The sequence below is a fragment of the Silurus meridionalis genome, chromosome 16 (genome assembly GCF_014805685.1).
Source record: "Silurus meridionalis isolate SWU-2019-XX chromosome 16, ASM1480568v1, whole genome shotgun sequence".
NCBI classification, from domain to species: Eukaryota; Metazoa; Chordata; class Actinopteri; order Siluriformes; family Siluridae; genus Silurus; species Silurus meridionalis.
In genome coordinates, this window is record NC_060899.1 from 9,146,269 (window position 1) to 9,166,289 (window position 20,021).

The following is a 20,021-nucleotide window of genomic DNA, read 5'->3' on the forward strand; positions in this document are numbered from 1 at the left end:
GTATTTTTGGCCCATGGCCCTCAATCAAGTTTGTGTTTTGAGGTTCATATTAAAGGGTTTGTGCACTTCTGCCAAAGAGTAACTAGAGTGTTATAGTACTATAGTTTCGGCACATATAATTGCTTTGTCTTCCTTTGGAAACATCACATTCTTTGTTGTTTTTGAGAGATTCATGCAACAACCTTTTTTTTTTCGTGCAGTTAGTTTCTCCAAACATTCAGTTGAAATAGTTGCAAATGGTGTTCAATACTTTGGTATATCTTTCTTGTGCAATCCATTTCATCCCAGAGCAGTTCAACAGAATTTAGGTCTGGTGACTGGCAGACAATCCAGCCAACTGTTTGCTTTCTAAATAACACTTACAGAGCTTGGACATATTTTATGTCATCATAATAATATATGTTGTATGGTGAACATCCAATTAGCCAGACAGAATTGCATTGCATGATGTATGAAATGGTAGCCATGAGACACGAGGAATTAGTCTCTTCTCCAAAACCAGCCCCACTCACATCACATTATTTGCACTAAGAGAAGAACCATCATCCAATCATTCAATGTCCAATTCTTGTATTTTTTTTGCCTTTTACCTAGTTGGTTGCAACCAAAGAAACACGTGTTTCAAAAACGCTAAAAGTTTTGACAGGCACTGTATAAGCAGTTACCTGGTTTTAAACGCAAAGTTCATCTCAAATTCACCTATTAAACACTACACCGCTTCTTCTTCTTTCGGCTTCTCCCAGTAGGGGTCGCCACAGCGGAGCATCCGTTTCCATACCCCTCTGTCCTCTACATCTGCCTCTTTCAAACTAATTCTCACCACACCGAAGAGTTAAAGTTATCACTAGGGGGCAGTAATACATTTATTACAGTACATTTATACACATTTCCTGCTCAAACACTTCCATTTTCTTTCCAGGATAGTCCTGCTCCTTTGTGTCTGGAGATCTTAAACATAAATGTACTACTTAATCATACCACATTTTCACCCTACTTATTTATGATAAGATAAGCAGGTGATTTTATTCAGTACAGACCCATTTGACTTAAATGAGTTCTAGTATCCATGGCAAATAAATGAAACTCATGACAAAACAGTTTTCTACACATTAGTTTATTTCATCCAGCTTGTCGACTAATGTATACATGTGCACCTATATCTTAATAAAGTATTTATCCTTTTAAACAGTTGAATTAATGAGATACAAATTTACAGTATATAGCATTATGAAAATACTGGTCATTTCAGTACAAATCTATACCTTAGGATTTATCTAGCAAGCAAAATAATCATTGCTCATTATCAATAAGAAATGAATGGAGTTGACACATACAGAAAAATGAGAAACCCATTAGTCAATGGTCTCGGATTCTTTCAGGTGTCCTCCAAAAATGAAATAAATTCACAGTATGGAAAATAGCACGTTATCTTCAATCTAGATTATATAACAATTTAAAGTCTACAACAATAAGTGGCCCCAAACAGTATATGGAGACGATCCTCTATGAAAAGAAAGAAAAAAAAAAAGATACATGAAAGCTTAACACAAAAATAGAGATTAAAGATGACATGAGAATAGTCAGTGTGGTTACAATCCCGTGTTTTCTAGTTATTAAAAAAAATAAAATCAAATAAATTAACAGTTCTCTCAAATGCAATTTGATCTTGTTTTAATAAAGAACTTGAAATTATATGATGAGGACAAACCTGTCATACTACATTATATGTACCATAGAAAGCCGCTGTAATGGCGAGTTTATTAAAGTGTCTAACGTGTGTAGGGAAGGAAGTGGTTAGAAAGCGTTCTGGTCACAGTCATCCAGTGTGTGTGGTTTTTTATTCTTGTCAAGTACAAGTGAGAAGGATAAAGCTACATGTTCTACAGTATGGATAAATGGACTATGGACCCAAAAACACTGGTTAAAAGTACATGAGGAACAGCAGTCTATCAAAATCTTAACACATTTAAGATGTATATGCAGTACATCTATTAATATAAAATGTAGTGTTTTCGCTATATTGCCTTTGAACATACAAAAGGGCTGTCCATACAGGTCTAACGCAATAATGTTAACTTAAAGCAATGTATTTGAGTGGGAGTTTAAGTGTAATGTATTCTCATTTACAGACATTTTCACACAAGCCAGACAGTGTCAAGAAGCATTAGAGGAAATGTACGTTGTTATTGTAGAGGTAAGAGAATTCTTGCCTTAGCAGTGCAACAGTTTTTTTTTTATGACAGAAGGTGCTTTTGTAAAGCATATTTTTATTAGATAAGAATTATGCAGCCAATGCCCACATCACACAGGCCTGTAATCCTCTACCCATGTTCATAGCTACACTGCTTCAGTTTTACAGAAAGACTAGGTGGTGATCTACTGTGGGTCAGAGCTCAATTCAAAGTTCATCCTTTGATAAGTCACGGCACGTCACCTGGAAAATAAAATGTTACAGAAGTGCCCCTTTTGTGGCTTGTATTCATGTACGACTTTTTGGTGGTGATGGTTTATGCTACTGTATATCTAATATCCTGCACTGGCTCTTATTTCAGGAGACAAACACACTCCTCATTCATGAAACACTTCACTTCAGAGTGCATGGTAAATCAGAGTGGGCGTGTACATTATCTCCGATGCAGATCAACAATTAGTGTCATGCTCTGCCTTCATTTACATCATTAAGAAAAAACGCATCACATAAATCAGATTCAGGAGAGCAGGGAGAGAGCCCTTGTCATAAACATTAAGTGTAAAAAAAAAAAAAATTAAATATCTGCTATAAAAATATGATTTCTTGGGTCCTTGGCAATGATTAAAAGCATTAACTGTGGCCCACTACAGGCCTTATAAATCTTCCAATCAATATAGGTAAAAGCGGATTTGATCGCACAGAAATTTTTTTTAGAAGCATCATAAATTTAGACAGTGTTCAATAAAAACATGACAAAGCACACCAGGAAGCAAATATGACTGCTGAACTAGCGTCACACAGGCCTCCGTATGCCTCTCCAAGATTAACAGTGTAACCACAGAGCATTTACTGTGCTATTCATAAAGCGCAAAAAGTCACTAAAATTTGTTTGTGGTTCAAATGCCGGAGTCACTCAGGTGAGGGTGTCAAAACAGATTGTCATCACTGATATTGCGTCTCAGAGAGTTCTCTCTGCGTAGTTCCAAAGGCAGGAAAAACCTGCAAACATGTGCAATTAAGTTCAGACTCAGCAAGTCAAATCCTTTACTTATTTTGCTCCCAAGCATTGAGGGAAGTGTGTAGGAGGCTGTCCAGCAGGAAAAAAAAAAGATGTGCACATATGGAGAAGTGCTGTGTTGTGGAGTTTTTGAAGCGCTTTTCCAGAAAGAAAGAAAAAAAAGGGATGCTCTTTGTGACAGAGTGAATTCAGGAATCTGAAAAGAGTACACACATTCATTGCTGGTCCTATGGCACAAGAGACTGTGATATGTTTGTGTAAAATATATTGTATATTGTAATTATGAAAAATTGCCTGTATGTGGATAATGTGGTTAGGATAATTATTATATACTGCATATATATATACAGTATATCGAGTGTGTTTATCTCAGCCATGTGTCTATCGTCGATGTTGTCTTTAGAGTGTGATCACTGTGCCGTCCTCTTCCAGGCTCCGTGTCTGCACACCTCGTTCGGCGGCCCTCGGTGACCCTGTGCTTGTGCTGCTCATTATAGAAGGTTGAAAGGTCCCATTGGAATTTCGGAGGTCAAGGTGAGGCTTGTACCTGGGAAGGGTGGACATGCTGGCGCTTGCATCTGTCTCCGACCCTGGCGCAAGCCTGCTATGTCCACCTGCCTCGATCACCAAGTCTTCATCATCCTCATCACTGTCCACTTCCTCAGAATGGAAATTCTGGATGATGTGTGCAGTTGTTGTTGCCATGGCACCGGGGGTCGTGTAGCTGTAGTAGCTGGCTCCGCTGTCGGAGGAACGACCCGAGCTGCCTGATGCTGCTCCACCGTTGTTGTGACGCACCACGTTGTTTCGCTGGTTAGCTGGCTTCACTGTTATAATGAGGTTGTGGCTGTTCGCGATCATCATGTCTGTGACCTGGTCCAGGGACTTCCCAGCCACCTCGATACCGTTCACCTCAAGCACCTCGTCATTGACAGCAAGCAGGCCAGTGCTCTCGGCAAGGCCGCCGGGAACCAGACGCGAAATAAAGATGCCTGGTGCTTTTTCCAGGCCGTGCGGTGTGACGCGCACACTCGAGCCGTCTCGGATGTAAAAGCCCAGTGGCTTTTCCTGACCATGTTTGTAAAGCCGCACACGCCGGTGCGTCTCAGGCAACACGTCCACATCAATAATAGAGGACACGGGACGGAAGTCTCGAGGAAGGCTGATGACTACTGCTGGCTTTTTCCTGGCTGCATCAGGTCGCAGGAGCACTGCAGCAAGGGGAGGTTTCTTGCGTGTTAAAGAGTTGGTGCCAAATGTGGAATAGTCTGCCTCCTCTGCAGAAAGAGAATACACAAAAACAGAGCAAAATCATTAGCTTAGAAAATAAAACCAACACATTTATGATCACATATGCCAAACAGGCATAACTTTATGGCTATCTGCCTAATTTTTTGTTGGTTCCACTTTTGGGGCCAAAACAGTCCTGACTCATAGAGCATTAACACCATTAACAAATTAAGCTACAGTAGCTTGCCCATGACTGTGTCGCCGGTTCACCACTGTTTCCTCCACCACTTTAAAAGAGCTGCAGTTTGGAGGTGCTCTGACCCATTCGTCTAGCCATCACAATTTGGCCCTTGTCAAACTCTCTGAAATCCTTATGCTTGTCTATTTTTCCTGCTTCTAACACACTAATTTTGAGGACAAAATGTTCACTTGCTAACTATCACACCTTCTAACAGGTGGCATGATAAGAGATAATCAGTGTTATTCCCTTCACCGGTCATAATGTTATACATTTTCTTCCTACTGCCAACTTATAAAAAATCTAATCTTATTTGTTCTTTCTTACCACATTATCTGTGTAAAGCTGCTTTGAGATAATGTCGATAATGACATTAGAAGCGCTATACAAATAAAAATGAATCTAATTGAAAATTATTGTTATGCCTGATTGGTGTACAGTTTAATAACACTGACCATGACAGCTTCATTACAAAGCTTTTTCCCAGCAGAAATCTTAAAGCATGATTACAGATATTCCTTTCCTTCAGTGTAACAGATTTAAAAATATATATATATTTGTAGACATTAACATTCTCGATAGACAGTCATCTAAATCACTCTCTCTCTCACTCTATATATATATATATATATATATATATATATATATATATATATATATATATATATATATATATATATATATATAAACATTTTATGCATGTATTAATACTATAAATCTGACAGTGTATAGCTTCCCCTTCCTCAGCTAACTCTCTTCAATATGCACAGGCCTAACAGCTCTAGACTTAAAACTCCATTCCCACAGAACCACTGTAAGAGAAAACCTTATGGGGATCCCAGGGAGAAAAAAATGCCTGCCTCGTTAGTTTCGCCACTGATCTGAAGTTTAATCTACTGTAAAACCAAGGCCAAGACTCCTGTCCCCCTCCCTCTTTTTCACTGTGTCTCCTGTGTTCCTTCTTTCTTTTCCTCTGTCAGCAGCCGCCTGCAAATTCCACAGAGGCTTACTCACACGGCAGTGCTCATACACTCTTACCTTTGTGAACAAACCTACTTAGGATCAAAGTACTACAGTAGTTGCATGAGAAGAGAGAACAGGAGGGTAAAAATAAAGCAAGGAATAACAGAAAAGGGTCACAAATGTTGATGGTTGAAAAACACCAAAAAATGGCAGTCAAACATTATCACGACTGTCCCAAGTAAATGGGAATGGTTAATCTATGCTTCTAATCATTAACTTGGGAAGCATTTGTGCACCTGTTGTGCCTCTATTGCTCCCTGTCCTTCACATGAACCAAAAACAAACAAACAAAATCTCACCCTGCTTTTTCCAATATGCAGAAAAATGTAACTAACACTATAGTGAAAGATAATGGCATTTGGGGACAACAAAGCACAAAGCAGAACCGCTAAAACCTCTGCTTTATACACACATGTACATCTCTACCTATGTATTCCTTCTGAGATATACTGTAATTCTCGTAAAGATTAAGTAACTGTTAAACAGCATGAACTACAGTACTGTTTAATCAAAGGATAGCAAAGAACCAATTAATTCCAGTGCCCAAAAGTAAATATATCCCAAATAAGCACACATACACAAGTGCACACAAAGGATTAATTGTCTACAGAGTGCAATGGTCTCTTTTCAATTCCCACGAGATAAAAGAAAATGATTTGGACCTGTTCTTTGTTTTCACCTGAATTTATAATCACCTACCGAGCTACATTTCATAATACCTTCAGGCATGATCCTAAAGCTTTTGCTCACGTACAATGAGTTGATATGAACAGTCGTTTCTAATGCATGCAGGCACATGCAGAGTGTGCTCAGTCTGTGCAGTCAAGCAGAGCACTTTCATCGTTCTTTTATCACGTCACTCCAACTCTCCCTCTTTTCCCATATTATCACTGGGGCTAGGGCTGATGCTAAAGGACAGGAGCACTTCTACATCTCCATAATACGCACACTGAGATACATTTCACTCGGTTGAATGCTCACCACACGTTGCTTGTCTAATCAATAGAAAGAGGAAAGAAATCAATAGGCACAAACTGAGTAAGGCCAAGGCCAGAGAGCTATACAAGGTAAGGAAAAGTCGATTTTCCCATGGCCCAATTAGTGGGGAAAAAACTGCAAATATATTGGTACAGTATGTAAGCCAACTAACTATACCGGGTACTTGGGACGAAAATTATGCATGGCAATGTTTCTTCAAAGAACGGCATTGCTGTATAGTAAGTGAAATGCTACAGATTATCTGTATTAATAACTTAGTCCTAGTCTAAATATACAAAACACTGTCTGGCGTGGCACTCGGAGCAAAACTACAACAATTCTGATCTATTCACTGACCTCAGAACAGGAAGCAGTGTCTGAGCAGTTGGTCAACAGAGGCCATGTGTGTCAGTGTGTGAGAATAGGGCCTCACATCAATGAAATAAAACACCGCTGTCACAACTAGCTATCCTCTTACACAAAGTGAAGGAAACTCTCAGAATCAGGTGTTTGTTGATGTGCATGCATTGATTTAGGATTCACTAGGTCTCTAATCAATACTGCTTTTTTTTATTTTTTATTGTGGAATAATATATGGTGTTCCTAACTGCCTCAGATTCACAGGCAGCATATTTATAGCATTTCATGTAAAGAATCCTGTGAACTTTTATATACTTTGCAAAAATAACGTTCAATTTAATTTTTTTCCCCTGAATGAATGGCTCTGTGCACCAGCCTGCCACAGCCTGAGACACGGCCTCACTTCATCCAATATTCAGCAGTTCTGTTGCAGGCCATATGACAGATGTGATGGCTCATGTCTCGCATTACTGAATGGCTCCCTTCAAGGCATTTGGTGTGAAGCTGCTTTACAATGCTGTGTTTACTATCTAACCAGCCAGGGTGCTTTGTTAGACAGCCTTACACTGACCGTCTCTGAAAGGCATCCTGTTTCTTTAAGGTACTCGGGCCGTGTATGTCCCACGTGGTTGGTGTGTGCCACTGTGTTCCAGTTACGGAGGGGTGGAGGGGGGCATAATGAGTGCCTCTTAAGGACCAGAGAAAGAGTGGGTGAGCGAGAAGGGGAGTGGGGGTAAATCCTTTCAATCGGGGGAAAAGAAAAAAAAAAAAAACCTTAGGTGTTGCTATTCTGGGCCCATTCTGCACATACCTTGGTGGCACTGCCTGGATAAAGTACACCTTCAACTGATAACACACAAGTAGCAGAGGGGGGAGAGAGAGAGAGAGAGAGAGAGAGAGAGAGAGAGAGAGAGAGAGAGAGAATAAAACGAATACATTAAGCTAAAAGAGTAAAAGCAGAAGAGAAAGTTAAATTTAGGATTAAGTGATGTGAAAAAAAGCACAGAAATAACTATTAACACACAGACTTGTATGATGGTTACTCTATCTAAAGGTCAAATTCTCGGGAAGGTCACGTTTAACATTTATGGGTGGAGTCTCCAGTATCAGTCAAATAAAGCGCTGAACAAATTTCTTGGATGCTGGATATAACTTTTAACAATCTTAAACTATCAATAAACAGATGAAATAGATGCTGTTTTCCAAAAATGTAATTTTTTTTTTTTAGCAGTTTTGTGAAGACTGCTACTCTTTTGTTTTACACAAAATTTCATCCAAGCTCCAAACAAGTCTCTTAATACTATGAAGGCAAACATGTCGGAATGTGACCGTGACAATGATCATTGCACCAGTTTAGGTGAAGCCTGTGTGTTACACTATTTATCATGCTAAATGTCATAATAAGTAAATGACAGCTATTAATATTTATTTTATCTGGAGGGAATTAAACATAAGAGGAAGAAATTGAGTAGACGATGTTTGAGACTCCTGACAGGTGCTGCATCACATTCAATATGGCAGTGAAAAAGTCTCTCTGGCTTGATGCTGACAATCATCCTTTGACAACTCTTTGGTCTCGTCCATGGTGGTGGTGAGGTTTGAATGAAAGAGGTTGATTCTGTGACTGGTGTCTTTTACTTACACACACACCCACCCACACACACACACACACACACACACACACACACACACACACACACACACAAGTTGATATTTTCCTAAAGGAACAAAACTAATTTGTGTGTGGGAATCAGAATTCATGCTAATTTGGTACGAGATAAAATACTTCTTTCATTCGGCCAAATACAAATTCATCTATAACCTTTCTTTTATGTTTTTTATGGATCTTTTAAAATATTCGGTCTCTCTCTGTTAAAATAAACCAACTATAAAAATTTCATTTCTTTGTAAGCAGCACAGGTAAACCAGCAGGGGATCAAATAATTATTTCCCCCACTGTATCTTAAGGAGTTCACTTTGTGCACAGGGGCATAATCATGTTGGAACAGGTTTGGGTCTCCTAGTTCAATCAAAGGAAAAATTTTCCAAAAGACATCCTATCAATCTTTGTGGTAACAGTTTGGGGAAGAAGCACATATGGCTAAAAAAGTAAGGTGCCCCAGTACTTTTGTCCATATAGCATATATGTGTTAACATATATATGTTAATTTCACTTCGGTATTATTAAGGGCATGATCTTTCGAGGGCTGTAACGAGGGCTGTGTTTTCTTGAAGTAATTCGAGGAAAAAAAAATTCATCTTCGTTTAATCCATTTAACGAAACACGGAACACTGTGTTTACCATGGACCATTATTATTGATGCACCACCCGCTAAACTCTGGAGCCCTCTGGACAGCTAAACACAGAAGACGCTGCAGAATGAAAAAAATGGAGGGACAAAGAGAAAACAGAGAGAACTAAAACATAAGGAAAACACAAAACAGTGCAGTTACCGTTTTTAAAGTCATTTGAAATAGATTTTTATATTTGTATTTATATACAGCGAGTTTAAAAAGTCCCCCCGCAGTGGCCACTTGTTCATTTTAAGAGCCCTGTCTTGTTTTCTCTCATTTAGTATTGCTCTTTAATAAAGAAAAGTACTTCCTTTATCTGATTACTCGATTATTCGATTAAATAATTGTTGGAATACTCAATTGCTAAAATAAAAGTTCAATAAAAGTTTATTAAATAGCAAAAAAGATAATTCATTATAAATCGTTAGATCAGTGTTTCATTTGTGAGGTGCAGAGAAGCTGAGGACAACCTGGGTTAATTTGTTCATGTGTTATTAATGATGCGTATGCTGTCTGCATTCAGAGTGATCAAACCTTCATACATCATTAGCTTGATTTACGTCAAGCTGTGGTGCTATTGTACCGAGTATTGTTAGAAAAACAAGGCCAGGAAACTGTTGCAGATCTTTGTGGGGCACAGAATACAAAGAGACGTCCTAATCTCTTTATTTGGGTTAAGATGAGTGCGTGTGTGTGTGTTTTTAATAAAAGTAAGAGTAGGAGTTCACAGGGGAGTCCTTCCTCATGTAGCCTGCCATTTCTGATGTAAGCCTACATCTACTGTGAATTTGCTGACAATAGTCATCTCTATGACACCCTCTCCTCTATATCCCTCCCTCCTCTTCCTCCTCCTCCTCTTCTCTCTCTCTCTCACCCTCCACTGTTCTCTTTCTATGGCATTCGTTCTCTCATTCCACGTTTATTGTCCCACTCCTGCAAGCTCTCTCATAGAATATCTGGCTTGTTCCAACTCTAAGTTGTTCAGCTGAGGCTGCTGGGTTAAAGCCGGTGCACAGAATTACATTCCTGCATCCAGGAGAGCTGCTGCAGCTTGCCGAAGTTGGGAACGAGGCGACAAGGAATACAAACTTCTTGGAATAAGCTATAGTTGGAAACACTGTTATTGAGGATCCTAAACAATGATCTGCCTGGGCACACGCTGCTGACTTGCTCTGTCTAACTGAAAGACAGATGTCTATGGATTACATTTTATTCATTAAAAACAGTAATCACACAGAAAACGATGCATAACAGCAAGACTGGCTCTCCCTTACACACACACACACAGGAGATGGTTGACAAATTAATAGGAAAACAGCTTGTTTACATCCTGCACTGAAGAAAAGTATTTTCTGCTTTTATGTATTTTTTTTTTACATACAGTATTAAAATATCGTGATCACTGAATGTGTTCGAAATACCAAAATCTTCAGCCTTATTCACTAATGTCTACAATACTTAAACCACTTTTTATATGGAAATACAGCCAGCTCAGATTTCACTTTTACGTAGATGTTCGATCTTTTCCTCTATCCATCTTGATCCAAATGGAGGTCAACTGGACCTGCTTAAGATTATACACACCCCAGAACCATGTCTGAAAGCATGCACAAACAGATAGATGATAAACTGGATTCAGGGACAGATGAATGTGATTTTCTCTCAATGGCCGTTCTTTGCTGTAATATGTGATTCATTGCCGAAATAATCAAAAATATTTAAAATACTGGGCTTGCAGACCATACTTCATGCTAGTCGGGGTAGTTTCAGTAGTGACTGAACCCCAGAACTGTTTAGTGGAGGGGGGGAAAAAAAAAAAAAAAACCACAAAGAAAGAAATAAGTACACTAGACTTAATTGGAAGAATATTTGTTTAAATGTTTCACTATAATCAATCATTTATACACCGCAGTTCAACTTTCTTCATGCTATAAGTATAATGTGTTTGGCAGACAAAATATAGAGAAACAACAAATGTTAAGTTTTACTGAATGCCAGCAGGTAAAAAAGAAACGTGTCAAAGTGGATGAGCACTGCTATTTACAGTATCGCCTAAAGGTTATCGGAAAATGATTGATGATTTTACGGCTGCTGCTATCGATTATTTTAATAATCGAATATTCTTATGATCATTGCATCGATTAATCGGATAAGAAGTACTTCTTTATTAAAGAACAATACTAAATAAGAGGAAAAAAAAGACAAAATGAACAAGTAATTTTCTTTCTTTCTTTTTTTTTTTTTTTACATTTTAATTGCTGAAATTGTAACAAGTATTCCGGTGAAAACTACATCTATTTAGTGCATTTAATTGCCATATCAATTCAAAATGCAAATACAGTGCGCTCAAAGTCCCTCTGCAAGTGGCTGTGTAGAGTAGGTTATATGAAACTATTTGTTTAATGGAACTCAATTCTTCTCACTCATATTTATGTATTAAAGTATCGTCATGTGGTTTTCTTGTCTCTGGAAAAGCTGCATTAAATTTTCCACGCACTAAATCCATGTATTTATCACCAGCTTTAAAAACATGGGGAGGGACTCTTTTAATGCAATCTATAAATACAGATATAAAAATCTATTTCAACTTACTTAAACATAAAGAATAGACCGTACAGTGCGGTTACCATTTTTAAAGTTTGAAATGATCACAAACTTTGGAAACTCTCTGGTGTTATCTTTGGCCTGAATCTGCCCCTCGCTGTTTTCTCCCAGTCCCTCCATTTTTTCATTCATGCTTCTGTGTTTAGCTGTCCAAAGGGCTCCAGAGTTTAGCGTGCGGTGCATCAGTAATAATGGTCCGTGGGAAACAAAGTGCTCCGTGCTTTCTTAAATTGACAGCTCAAATGAAGCATTGGGGCAATATAATCTGCCTCGTTGAATTTTTGCAATCGAATTACTTGAGTTATTCAAGGAATGGTTACAACCCTAATTATTTTTAAACAATTTCCCTATGGGATCAATAAAGTATTCTGATTGCCACTCTTTTATCCCACAGGCTTTTTAATCCTAATCAAGTGCCCAGGCATAGACCTAAGAATAATGTGTCACAATGTCAGATCTGTACTTCTGAAATATCACGTCTTTACATGCACTTTCTCAAATTTCACATTTCATGACTTGGACATCGTAATCACTTGGGTAGACGACTTGCATGCGGAGGAATTCTTTTATTGTTAGCAGAAATAAAATAGACGATTAGGCAGACAAGTTTTTAACATGAATTTTGCAAACCAGTGGATGGTGTCATATTTCTCACCACTAATATTCTCAGTACAACTTCAGTTCCCAAATGCCAATGGGAAATGTAGTGACCGTACTTCATGCGCCCCTGATTGTCACAATTTATTCTGAAGGCTTCCTTTTCTCCCTGAAATCGCTGTATGGTTTATGCCTTGTACTCATATGTCTGATGGGCTGTGCTGTCCTGTCCAATCTAGCCAGTGTACATGAAGAGCAGCTGGCCACATTCCAAACAGCACAACCCCCTCTACTCCCTTTTCTTTAACAAATCGTGGCACTCGCTTTACTTTCTTGGAACTGGCCTTCTCCGTTTATCACGCACTTCATGTATGCACATTTCTTCCTACTTTACATACACAGGTTTGGGTATGATGACGTAATACAATTACACGGGCAGAGGACAACCTATGTACTCAAGAGTCTGTACTCATACTTTCACCCTCCTGTTCAAGGAAAACCTAATCACCAAACTGAAACTAAAATATTGTACGTCACAAGTATCGCTGTACTTGGGAGCACACCCTCAATTGCTCAAACTCAACCACCTTGCATGATGAATGGAAAACAAACTCCCTGTTTCACCAGAGAAAAGGGGAGGCTGTTTTACAGAACGCATTCTTTTAAAAGAGGAAACTCCAGCCTGCCAACTGTATAACAATAAAATATTTTACTCCAATAAAAGGAAGTCTGAATGTGACACTATTGAACTCTGAACTGAAATAATTCCTGCCTGAAAGAATGTCGGGCCATAAAACACACCTTAGAGAAATGAACCTTGCTATAAAGCAGAGAACTTCCAGCTAAGATAAGAAAACTTCTGTCTGAGATGTAAGGCCGTCCTTTAAAAGCCCACTCACAGTGCTATGTTAATCACTGCTGCAACATGATCCGTGCTGCATTTGAATCGATCTAGACAAGGAGATCAGTGGTTTGAGTCGGTGAGGTGCTTTGAATGGAACCATACAGAAAATAGCAACAGTTTCGGGTTACAATAATGAGGATATTATTAGCCTAGAATGCATTTAGTGTCTTCATCCTCAGCTGAGGAGATGAACAAAATGTATTGAATACCTGGTTAAAATGCTAAAAGTCTAAATAATCACAAAATGGGGCACAGTAACTGTAAAGTTGTGATTATTAATGAGCAGCTCTAAACCAAACATGAGATTATTAAACCCATTTTATAGTAATATTTTGCTTTTAATCTTATTTATAAACAAAAATCTTTTACTAGGGACTATATTACATTCTTTTTCACACCCCCATTATCTTTTTGAAGTTTTTACTCTCAGTAAAAGAAAAAGATTTGAAAGGTGACAGCACTTCGAATGAATGACTCTTAGTACAAAGAAAAAAAAGAGCTCAGATTAAATGGCACACATAGAACAGTCATGGCATGTGAAGGTCTCACATGACCACCTCAATGACTGGCTTATACTACCAAGGCCATAGAACCATATGTCTATCCACTCATTACTTTGTAAATGCTTTATCCTGGTCAGGGTTGCAGTGGTTCTCGAGCTGATCCTGAATTCAGGCATCAAGTGGTAATAAGCTTTAAACCGGACCCATCATGCACACATACACACATTCATTTTACAACGTGGGGAAGTTCGAACAATTGCTCCAGCTACTGGTATGTTTTTGGGAGAAAACCAGTGAACCCAGATCAATCCCATATAAGAAAAACAAACAAAAAAACTCCACACAAAGAGCCATACAAGCTTTAGAGCTGTGACCACTAGCCTGCCCCACTATAAAAACTAATGTTTAACAAAGACATAACATGATTTACACATAGTAAGAAGTTTGAAGAGAAATCTTTAAGTAAAAGTAGATCAGATCAGTCATTATACTTTTTTTGTACTTAAGATGTCGAATACAACAAGAAAACAAAGTTACAGCAAAATGTTATAGCAAATAATCTCATTATAAATCCAGATAAATGTATCCTTAAATGAATGCAACAGAACATGATAAGGGTTAAGTTTGATTACACTAATGACAGCACAGTGCTTGAGTGTTTCACTGGATCAGCAGATGAGTTTAAGAAAAGCAGTGAGGGATGGAAAGGGGAGGAGAGGACGATAGCTCATTTCCTACACTCATTTATAAGTTAATTAAAGAAACTGGCAGAAGGTCTGCGCACCAACGGAGGGGGTGATTTATCACTTGTTCTATTACAGATTTCTCTAGTTAAACTGAGCACATTTGAACAACTTTCTCTCCTGATTTTTGTATGAAATAGTGAGTTGCAGAAATAATATCTCGTAGGTCTTTGATGAACAGATGAATGCCATTTTAATCCTTATTTCAAATATTAATCCAGTGACAAATTATTGGGACAACACCCTGGTTAGGTTTATATTACGTAACTGGCATAGCTCATACCTTTTCACTTCTAAAGCCAACCAACATCACATGCTCTTTTCTACACCTAGGAGTTAGGTGAAATATTTCCAGGCAACACTCCCTTAAAAGGGATACTTCACCTTCTGCACTGTATAGTAAAATTTCCTTATGCCAGCTGAAACTAGTGTGAGGTCGTGAAACTACAGCTATATCTGGAGTAATCACAGGATCAGAACATGAATGCAAATATGGCGATGAGTCAGAGAGACCAGCGAACAGGACTTGTTATCAGTGAAAACAAGCCTATAGACTTGCACCACCACACCTTAACCAAACATGACATCCATGACTGTGAATGATAATGACTTTCCAGTGCGCACTTGGAATGTGACTGGTAACAGGTGTGCATTTTATGGTATTTAACCCAGCATGCCCTGTTGCTGCTCTTATCAGCCCTGAAGAATCCCTGGTCGCTAAGCGCAAAACAGGCTCAGGCCTCTTTAGTGCTACCATGGCGACAGGTAAACAGGCGCGAGACCAGTGGCACTGCAGCCGTCTGCGCATTGTGCGAAAGAAGTGAGTGTGTATGGAAGGCGGGGGGTGGTGGCGCACATAGACAATGCAAACCAAACCGCTGAGTGGTTTGACGTAAGAATATCATTAGGGCAATACCGCATACCAGCATGAAAGCCTCGGCACACTGACTTCATTTCAGACCACTTCTGTACGCAACAAAGGCAAACTGAAGACTCTAATATAATCTCCAAACTTCCAAATTACCACAAGACTAACACACACCACAGTACTTGAGTTGAATGCTGAAGCTTAGTGAATTGTAATCAGATCTAATCATAAGCTGTAAAAAAATCTGCCCTTCGGTGGGACAATAACAAAAAGATGACTGTTACACATTTACAGACTGATTATGAAACATGAATTTCTCCACATCATAGATTAACAATCTGCCCCAGATTGAAACCACACACAGGTGGAAGAAGTGTGCAGTTTAGTTACATTACTGACCCGTGACTCAGTTAGAAACTAAACATTTTTATGTTGTTGTCTGTGAGTTTTCTCCACTACTGCATTTTAACTTTACCTTTAACCTAGTTTTTTTATTTTTTAATACATATTTTTCTTCTTTTGAGGAAACTTTTAAATGAGATACACACCGTAATACAATGCTGTTTTGTATTCACTTTATCTTGTTCAATGGCAGCTTGACTTGAAATCTTATCAGTCATCATACTCGAGAGCATTGGGCTTTCAAACTTTTGTTATTTGCCATCAAATTTAATATGATATACTCCAACTGATTAGTAGTCTCATCCAAAAGCAATGCAAACCAATGGGTTAAAATCTAATATTCTTTGTTACTATATGGGCTTCATTTCAGATGCTAAAACCCAATTGCATTCCCTTAATGAAAACTGTTTTACTCGTAGGTTGGCACCTTATAGTATTAACTAGTGTCTGGCAAAACCAATGGAAAAGAATCTCCTACCAGCCACAGAAAATCTGAATTTTATTGCAGATGACCAACCACTGACTTTTGGCCTGTTGGGTGCTTATTCACTAACTACTATAAATAAAAAGTAGGATTTTGTGTTTTCCCTCACTGGTAGAAGTCTAGCGAGAGAGCCAATCAGATTGCAACATTGGAGATTCTGAACTCTGTGGCCAGGAAAGAGTACAAAATATACCAGCCCTCTGTGGCCCTGATACTGAGACTCGGCATCGGGATATATGTGATTAGAAAAGTGTTTAGACAATTGTTTGATAAGGTTTTTTACTAATGTGTTCCAATTTTTTAAAAATCACAATTTTAATAACCCGACCTAACTGTTTTCATTGGCAATTACATCTTGCATTGATTATCTACAGCGGCACTAAACAACAAGACACAGAATTGGGTAAAGACAGAACAAAAGGATAGGAAACAAAACACAGCTTTCACATATAGAGTGTTCAGTACGTTTGAGTCAAAACCTGGTGTTGTTACTGACACATCTGAGCAAAGTGTCTCATTCTGGTTTCAATTAAACCCAAGCATCTTTTGATTCGAACAGGAAAAAGATTCTGAATCAACTGGGTTGTGCACAGTAAACCCAATAAAGAACTTTTGAGCTGCTAAACGGAGCTGTGATGAACTAAAGCAAGAAAATATAAACTATGTTTGAATCCCAACCCAAATGTTGGACTTTTACTGACATAAGTATATAGTAATTTGTTTAGAGCATGCTCTGATGAGTATTATAATTTCTATGTGGAGTTGGTAAATAAAAACCTTATTTACCTTTTTCTTTACTCGGGATTGTATTTCTGAACAGTTAATAATGAAGGTTTTATGTTTGTGTGTGTGTTTTCCACCCTGCATGCCCTTCAACCTGTATTTTTTGTTATTAGGTTCATTTAATTATATGAAATAAGAAAACAAAACAAACTGGACCAGACTAATAGGTATGAAAGCACCCTGAGATGTAAAAAGCTCGGTGTCATACACTGCAACTAAAAGCTGATGAAGGCAAATATAAACTCAAGTTATTTGCATTAACAGGATTATAAGATATTGGTGCCTGTCCCGGTATAATTCTCATCGTTAATTCAATAAAGTATATTATGAACATGTAGCCAAATAATTATGGACACCTCACCATGACACTTGTATGTGCCTTTTGAACATCCCGTTCCTGATTTAGTTCCCACTTTAAGGAAAAGATTTCCAATACTTTTTGATGTGTGCATGTTGGTATTTGTGTTCATTCATCCACAAGAGCATTAGTGAACCTATTTTTGTTGGGGAAGCCTATCGTGAAATCAGCAGTCTAGTTCATCGCAAAGGTGTTTAGTGGTGTTAAAGTTGTGGATGTCTACAGGTTACTCGAGTTCTTCCACTTCAGGCTTAACAAACCATGACTTTATAAACCTTGCAGCATGCACAGGGGAATTCTTATACTGGAACAGGTCTGGGCCCTATGTGGTTCTTCCTCAAACTGTTACCATGTATGTAACATGGTATGGTAGATGCAGGAAAATTAAATATTTCCTTCACACCAACTAGAAGACCCAAACCTATTCCAGCATTACAATGCCTCTGTGTATAAAGCCAGACCTATGAAGATATGCTTTACGTGGTTTGGAATGAAAGACCTTGAGTGGCTTGCAATAGACTTCTGACCTCAACTCGACTGAACACCTTTGAGATGAACTGCACCTCAGGCCTCCTCGCTCTACATCAGTGCCTGATTTTGCTAATGCCCTTGTGACTGAACAAGTACAAATTTCAACAACTACATTCCAAAATCTAGTGGAACAACTTCCAAAAGAGTGCGTATTTATTATAAAAGCAAACGGGACTTAAATGTGGAATGAGGTGTTCAAAAAAATGCATTTACAAATCTTATGGTCAGGCGTTTACAAACTTTTGTCAATATATTTTAATTTATTGATAATATTAATTTGCATTTGAGCAAAACTAGCTAAGCTTCTTTTGTGTGTTATAGAAAAGATAACCTGTGTAATCTGAGCAACATGTACACTGTCCAGAAATCTACTGCAGCAAGGAATATTGCTACAGTCATGATGGTACTGAAACCTGATCCTTATGAAGCAATGCAGTAATTCAATTAATTTGGACATGGTCGAGTAAAAAAATAAAAAATAACTGCTGTTAGCAGGAACGGCATGATGTGTGGAGAGGACAGAGATTATTGAGCAAACTGGTCATGTCTTGACTTGTCATTGTCAGTCAGATAGATGGCAGGGGAGAACTGCCAACATATTCCTTCACCAACACTAAGAAAAAAAATCTCATCCCAACAGGGTGTTCCTTTATTTGGATTTAAAGGGCTGTGCTGCTACTAGTAAGTGGGTGAGTGCAGTTAGAGACGAGGCACAGCAGGACTCCAGCGTCAAGCGTGTAATTGAAACACAGGCACATACGGTGCTACACAGTGACCCTAGTAATCTCCTTCTGACAAAGTGGCTTAGCATCTATGGGTCATATGGCACACAGACACAACTTCAACTGAGTTGCCCTGATAAGGCACCATCGCACTGGGGGCTCTGATAAAAGGGAAATCCACCATTACAAAATAAAATGTTCCCTGCAGAGACATTTACAACACCATCAGCAGAACACATACAATCCAAGTACATAGCATTTATTACAAATCATTTATATTCCATGTTTAACCTATTGGGGCATTTGAACAGAAACATCTGTAAAAGAATACAAACATGGAAAAATAAATAGACACAGCTCTTACAAAACAAAAATACTAATTGGTAATAATAGTTTCCATCACACATCTCCTCTAGAACCACAAGACCTTATGACTTGATGTGCAAATAAGACAATATGAGTAACAACCTTCACAAAAGTTCAGCTTTGTGTAGCGGCTAAAGCTTGTCACAACAAGAACTCCACATAATTTAATAGAACATGTGACATTTTAAGATCCTGTTTTAAAAGAATTAGGATTGGGAATAACAAGAACCAGAGTTGTACTCGTTTTAACAAGCATGTTTTTAGTTTCCAACCAACTAAAATAAAATCATTTCAGATTTTACTACATGATTGCTGACATGCCAAACTGATAAAGCTATTAAATACAAACACCTTGTCACCAGACTACAAGTTTCCATAAACATTTAAATTCCTGTCAAATTCTTTTTGAACAAGGAACAATGTAATGTTTACTAATATTGCTTTGCTCTCAATCAGGCCTATAGAACAGAGCCTAGCTGGAGTTAAAATAATCATCTTATCCCTAAAGGCATATAGTTTCGACCTTTGACCACAAATCAAACCCTCACCTTTCCTCTGCAGAAAGAGGCGAAGCACAGGCATCGCTGTGGTAATAGCCTTGTGGTAGTTGTCATCGTTGTTAATTGGCAACAAATCTCCATGGATGTCAGTGTAGCCCACCAGCAGATCCACGTTGGGTATTCGATGAACATGCTGCAGAAGGCCGTAGAATTCGTCAAAGCGGCCAGGTTTGGAGCGGTCAAGGGAGAAGCGCCGAAACTCTGCTCCAAACTGGTACGAGATGTAGACGTTAGTTAAAAAATGCACACACACACACACACAC

The 20,021-nt window shown here is 38.5% G+C and overlaps 1 protein-coding gene across 1 annotated transcript in view; it reads right to left on the reverse strand.

The window, feature by feature from the left end:
• Positions 1–1,098: 1,098 nt before the first annotated feature.
• Positions 1,099–20,021, reverse strand: part of pard6b (par-6 partitioning defective 6 homolog beta (C. elegans)) — a 20,672-nt gene continuing 1,749 nt past the window's right edge. The window contains exons 2-3 of the mRNA XM_046869676.1: positions 19,747–19,969; positions 1,099–4,486 (exon numbers count right to left, since the gene is read on the reverse strand). Of these exons, the coding sequence (XP_046725632.1) occupies positions 3,609–4,486; positions 19,747–19,969 (1,101 nt within the window). The 3' untranslated portion in view covers positions 1,099–3,608. The remainder of the gene's footprint in view (positions 4,487–19,746; positions 19,970–20,021) is intronic.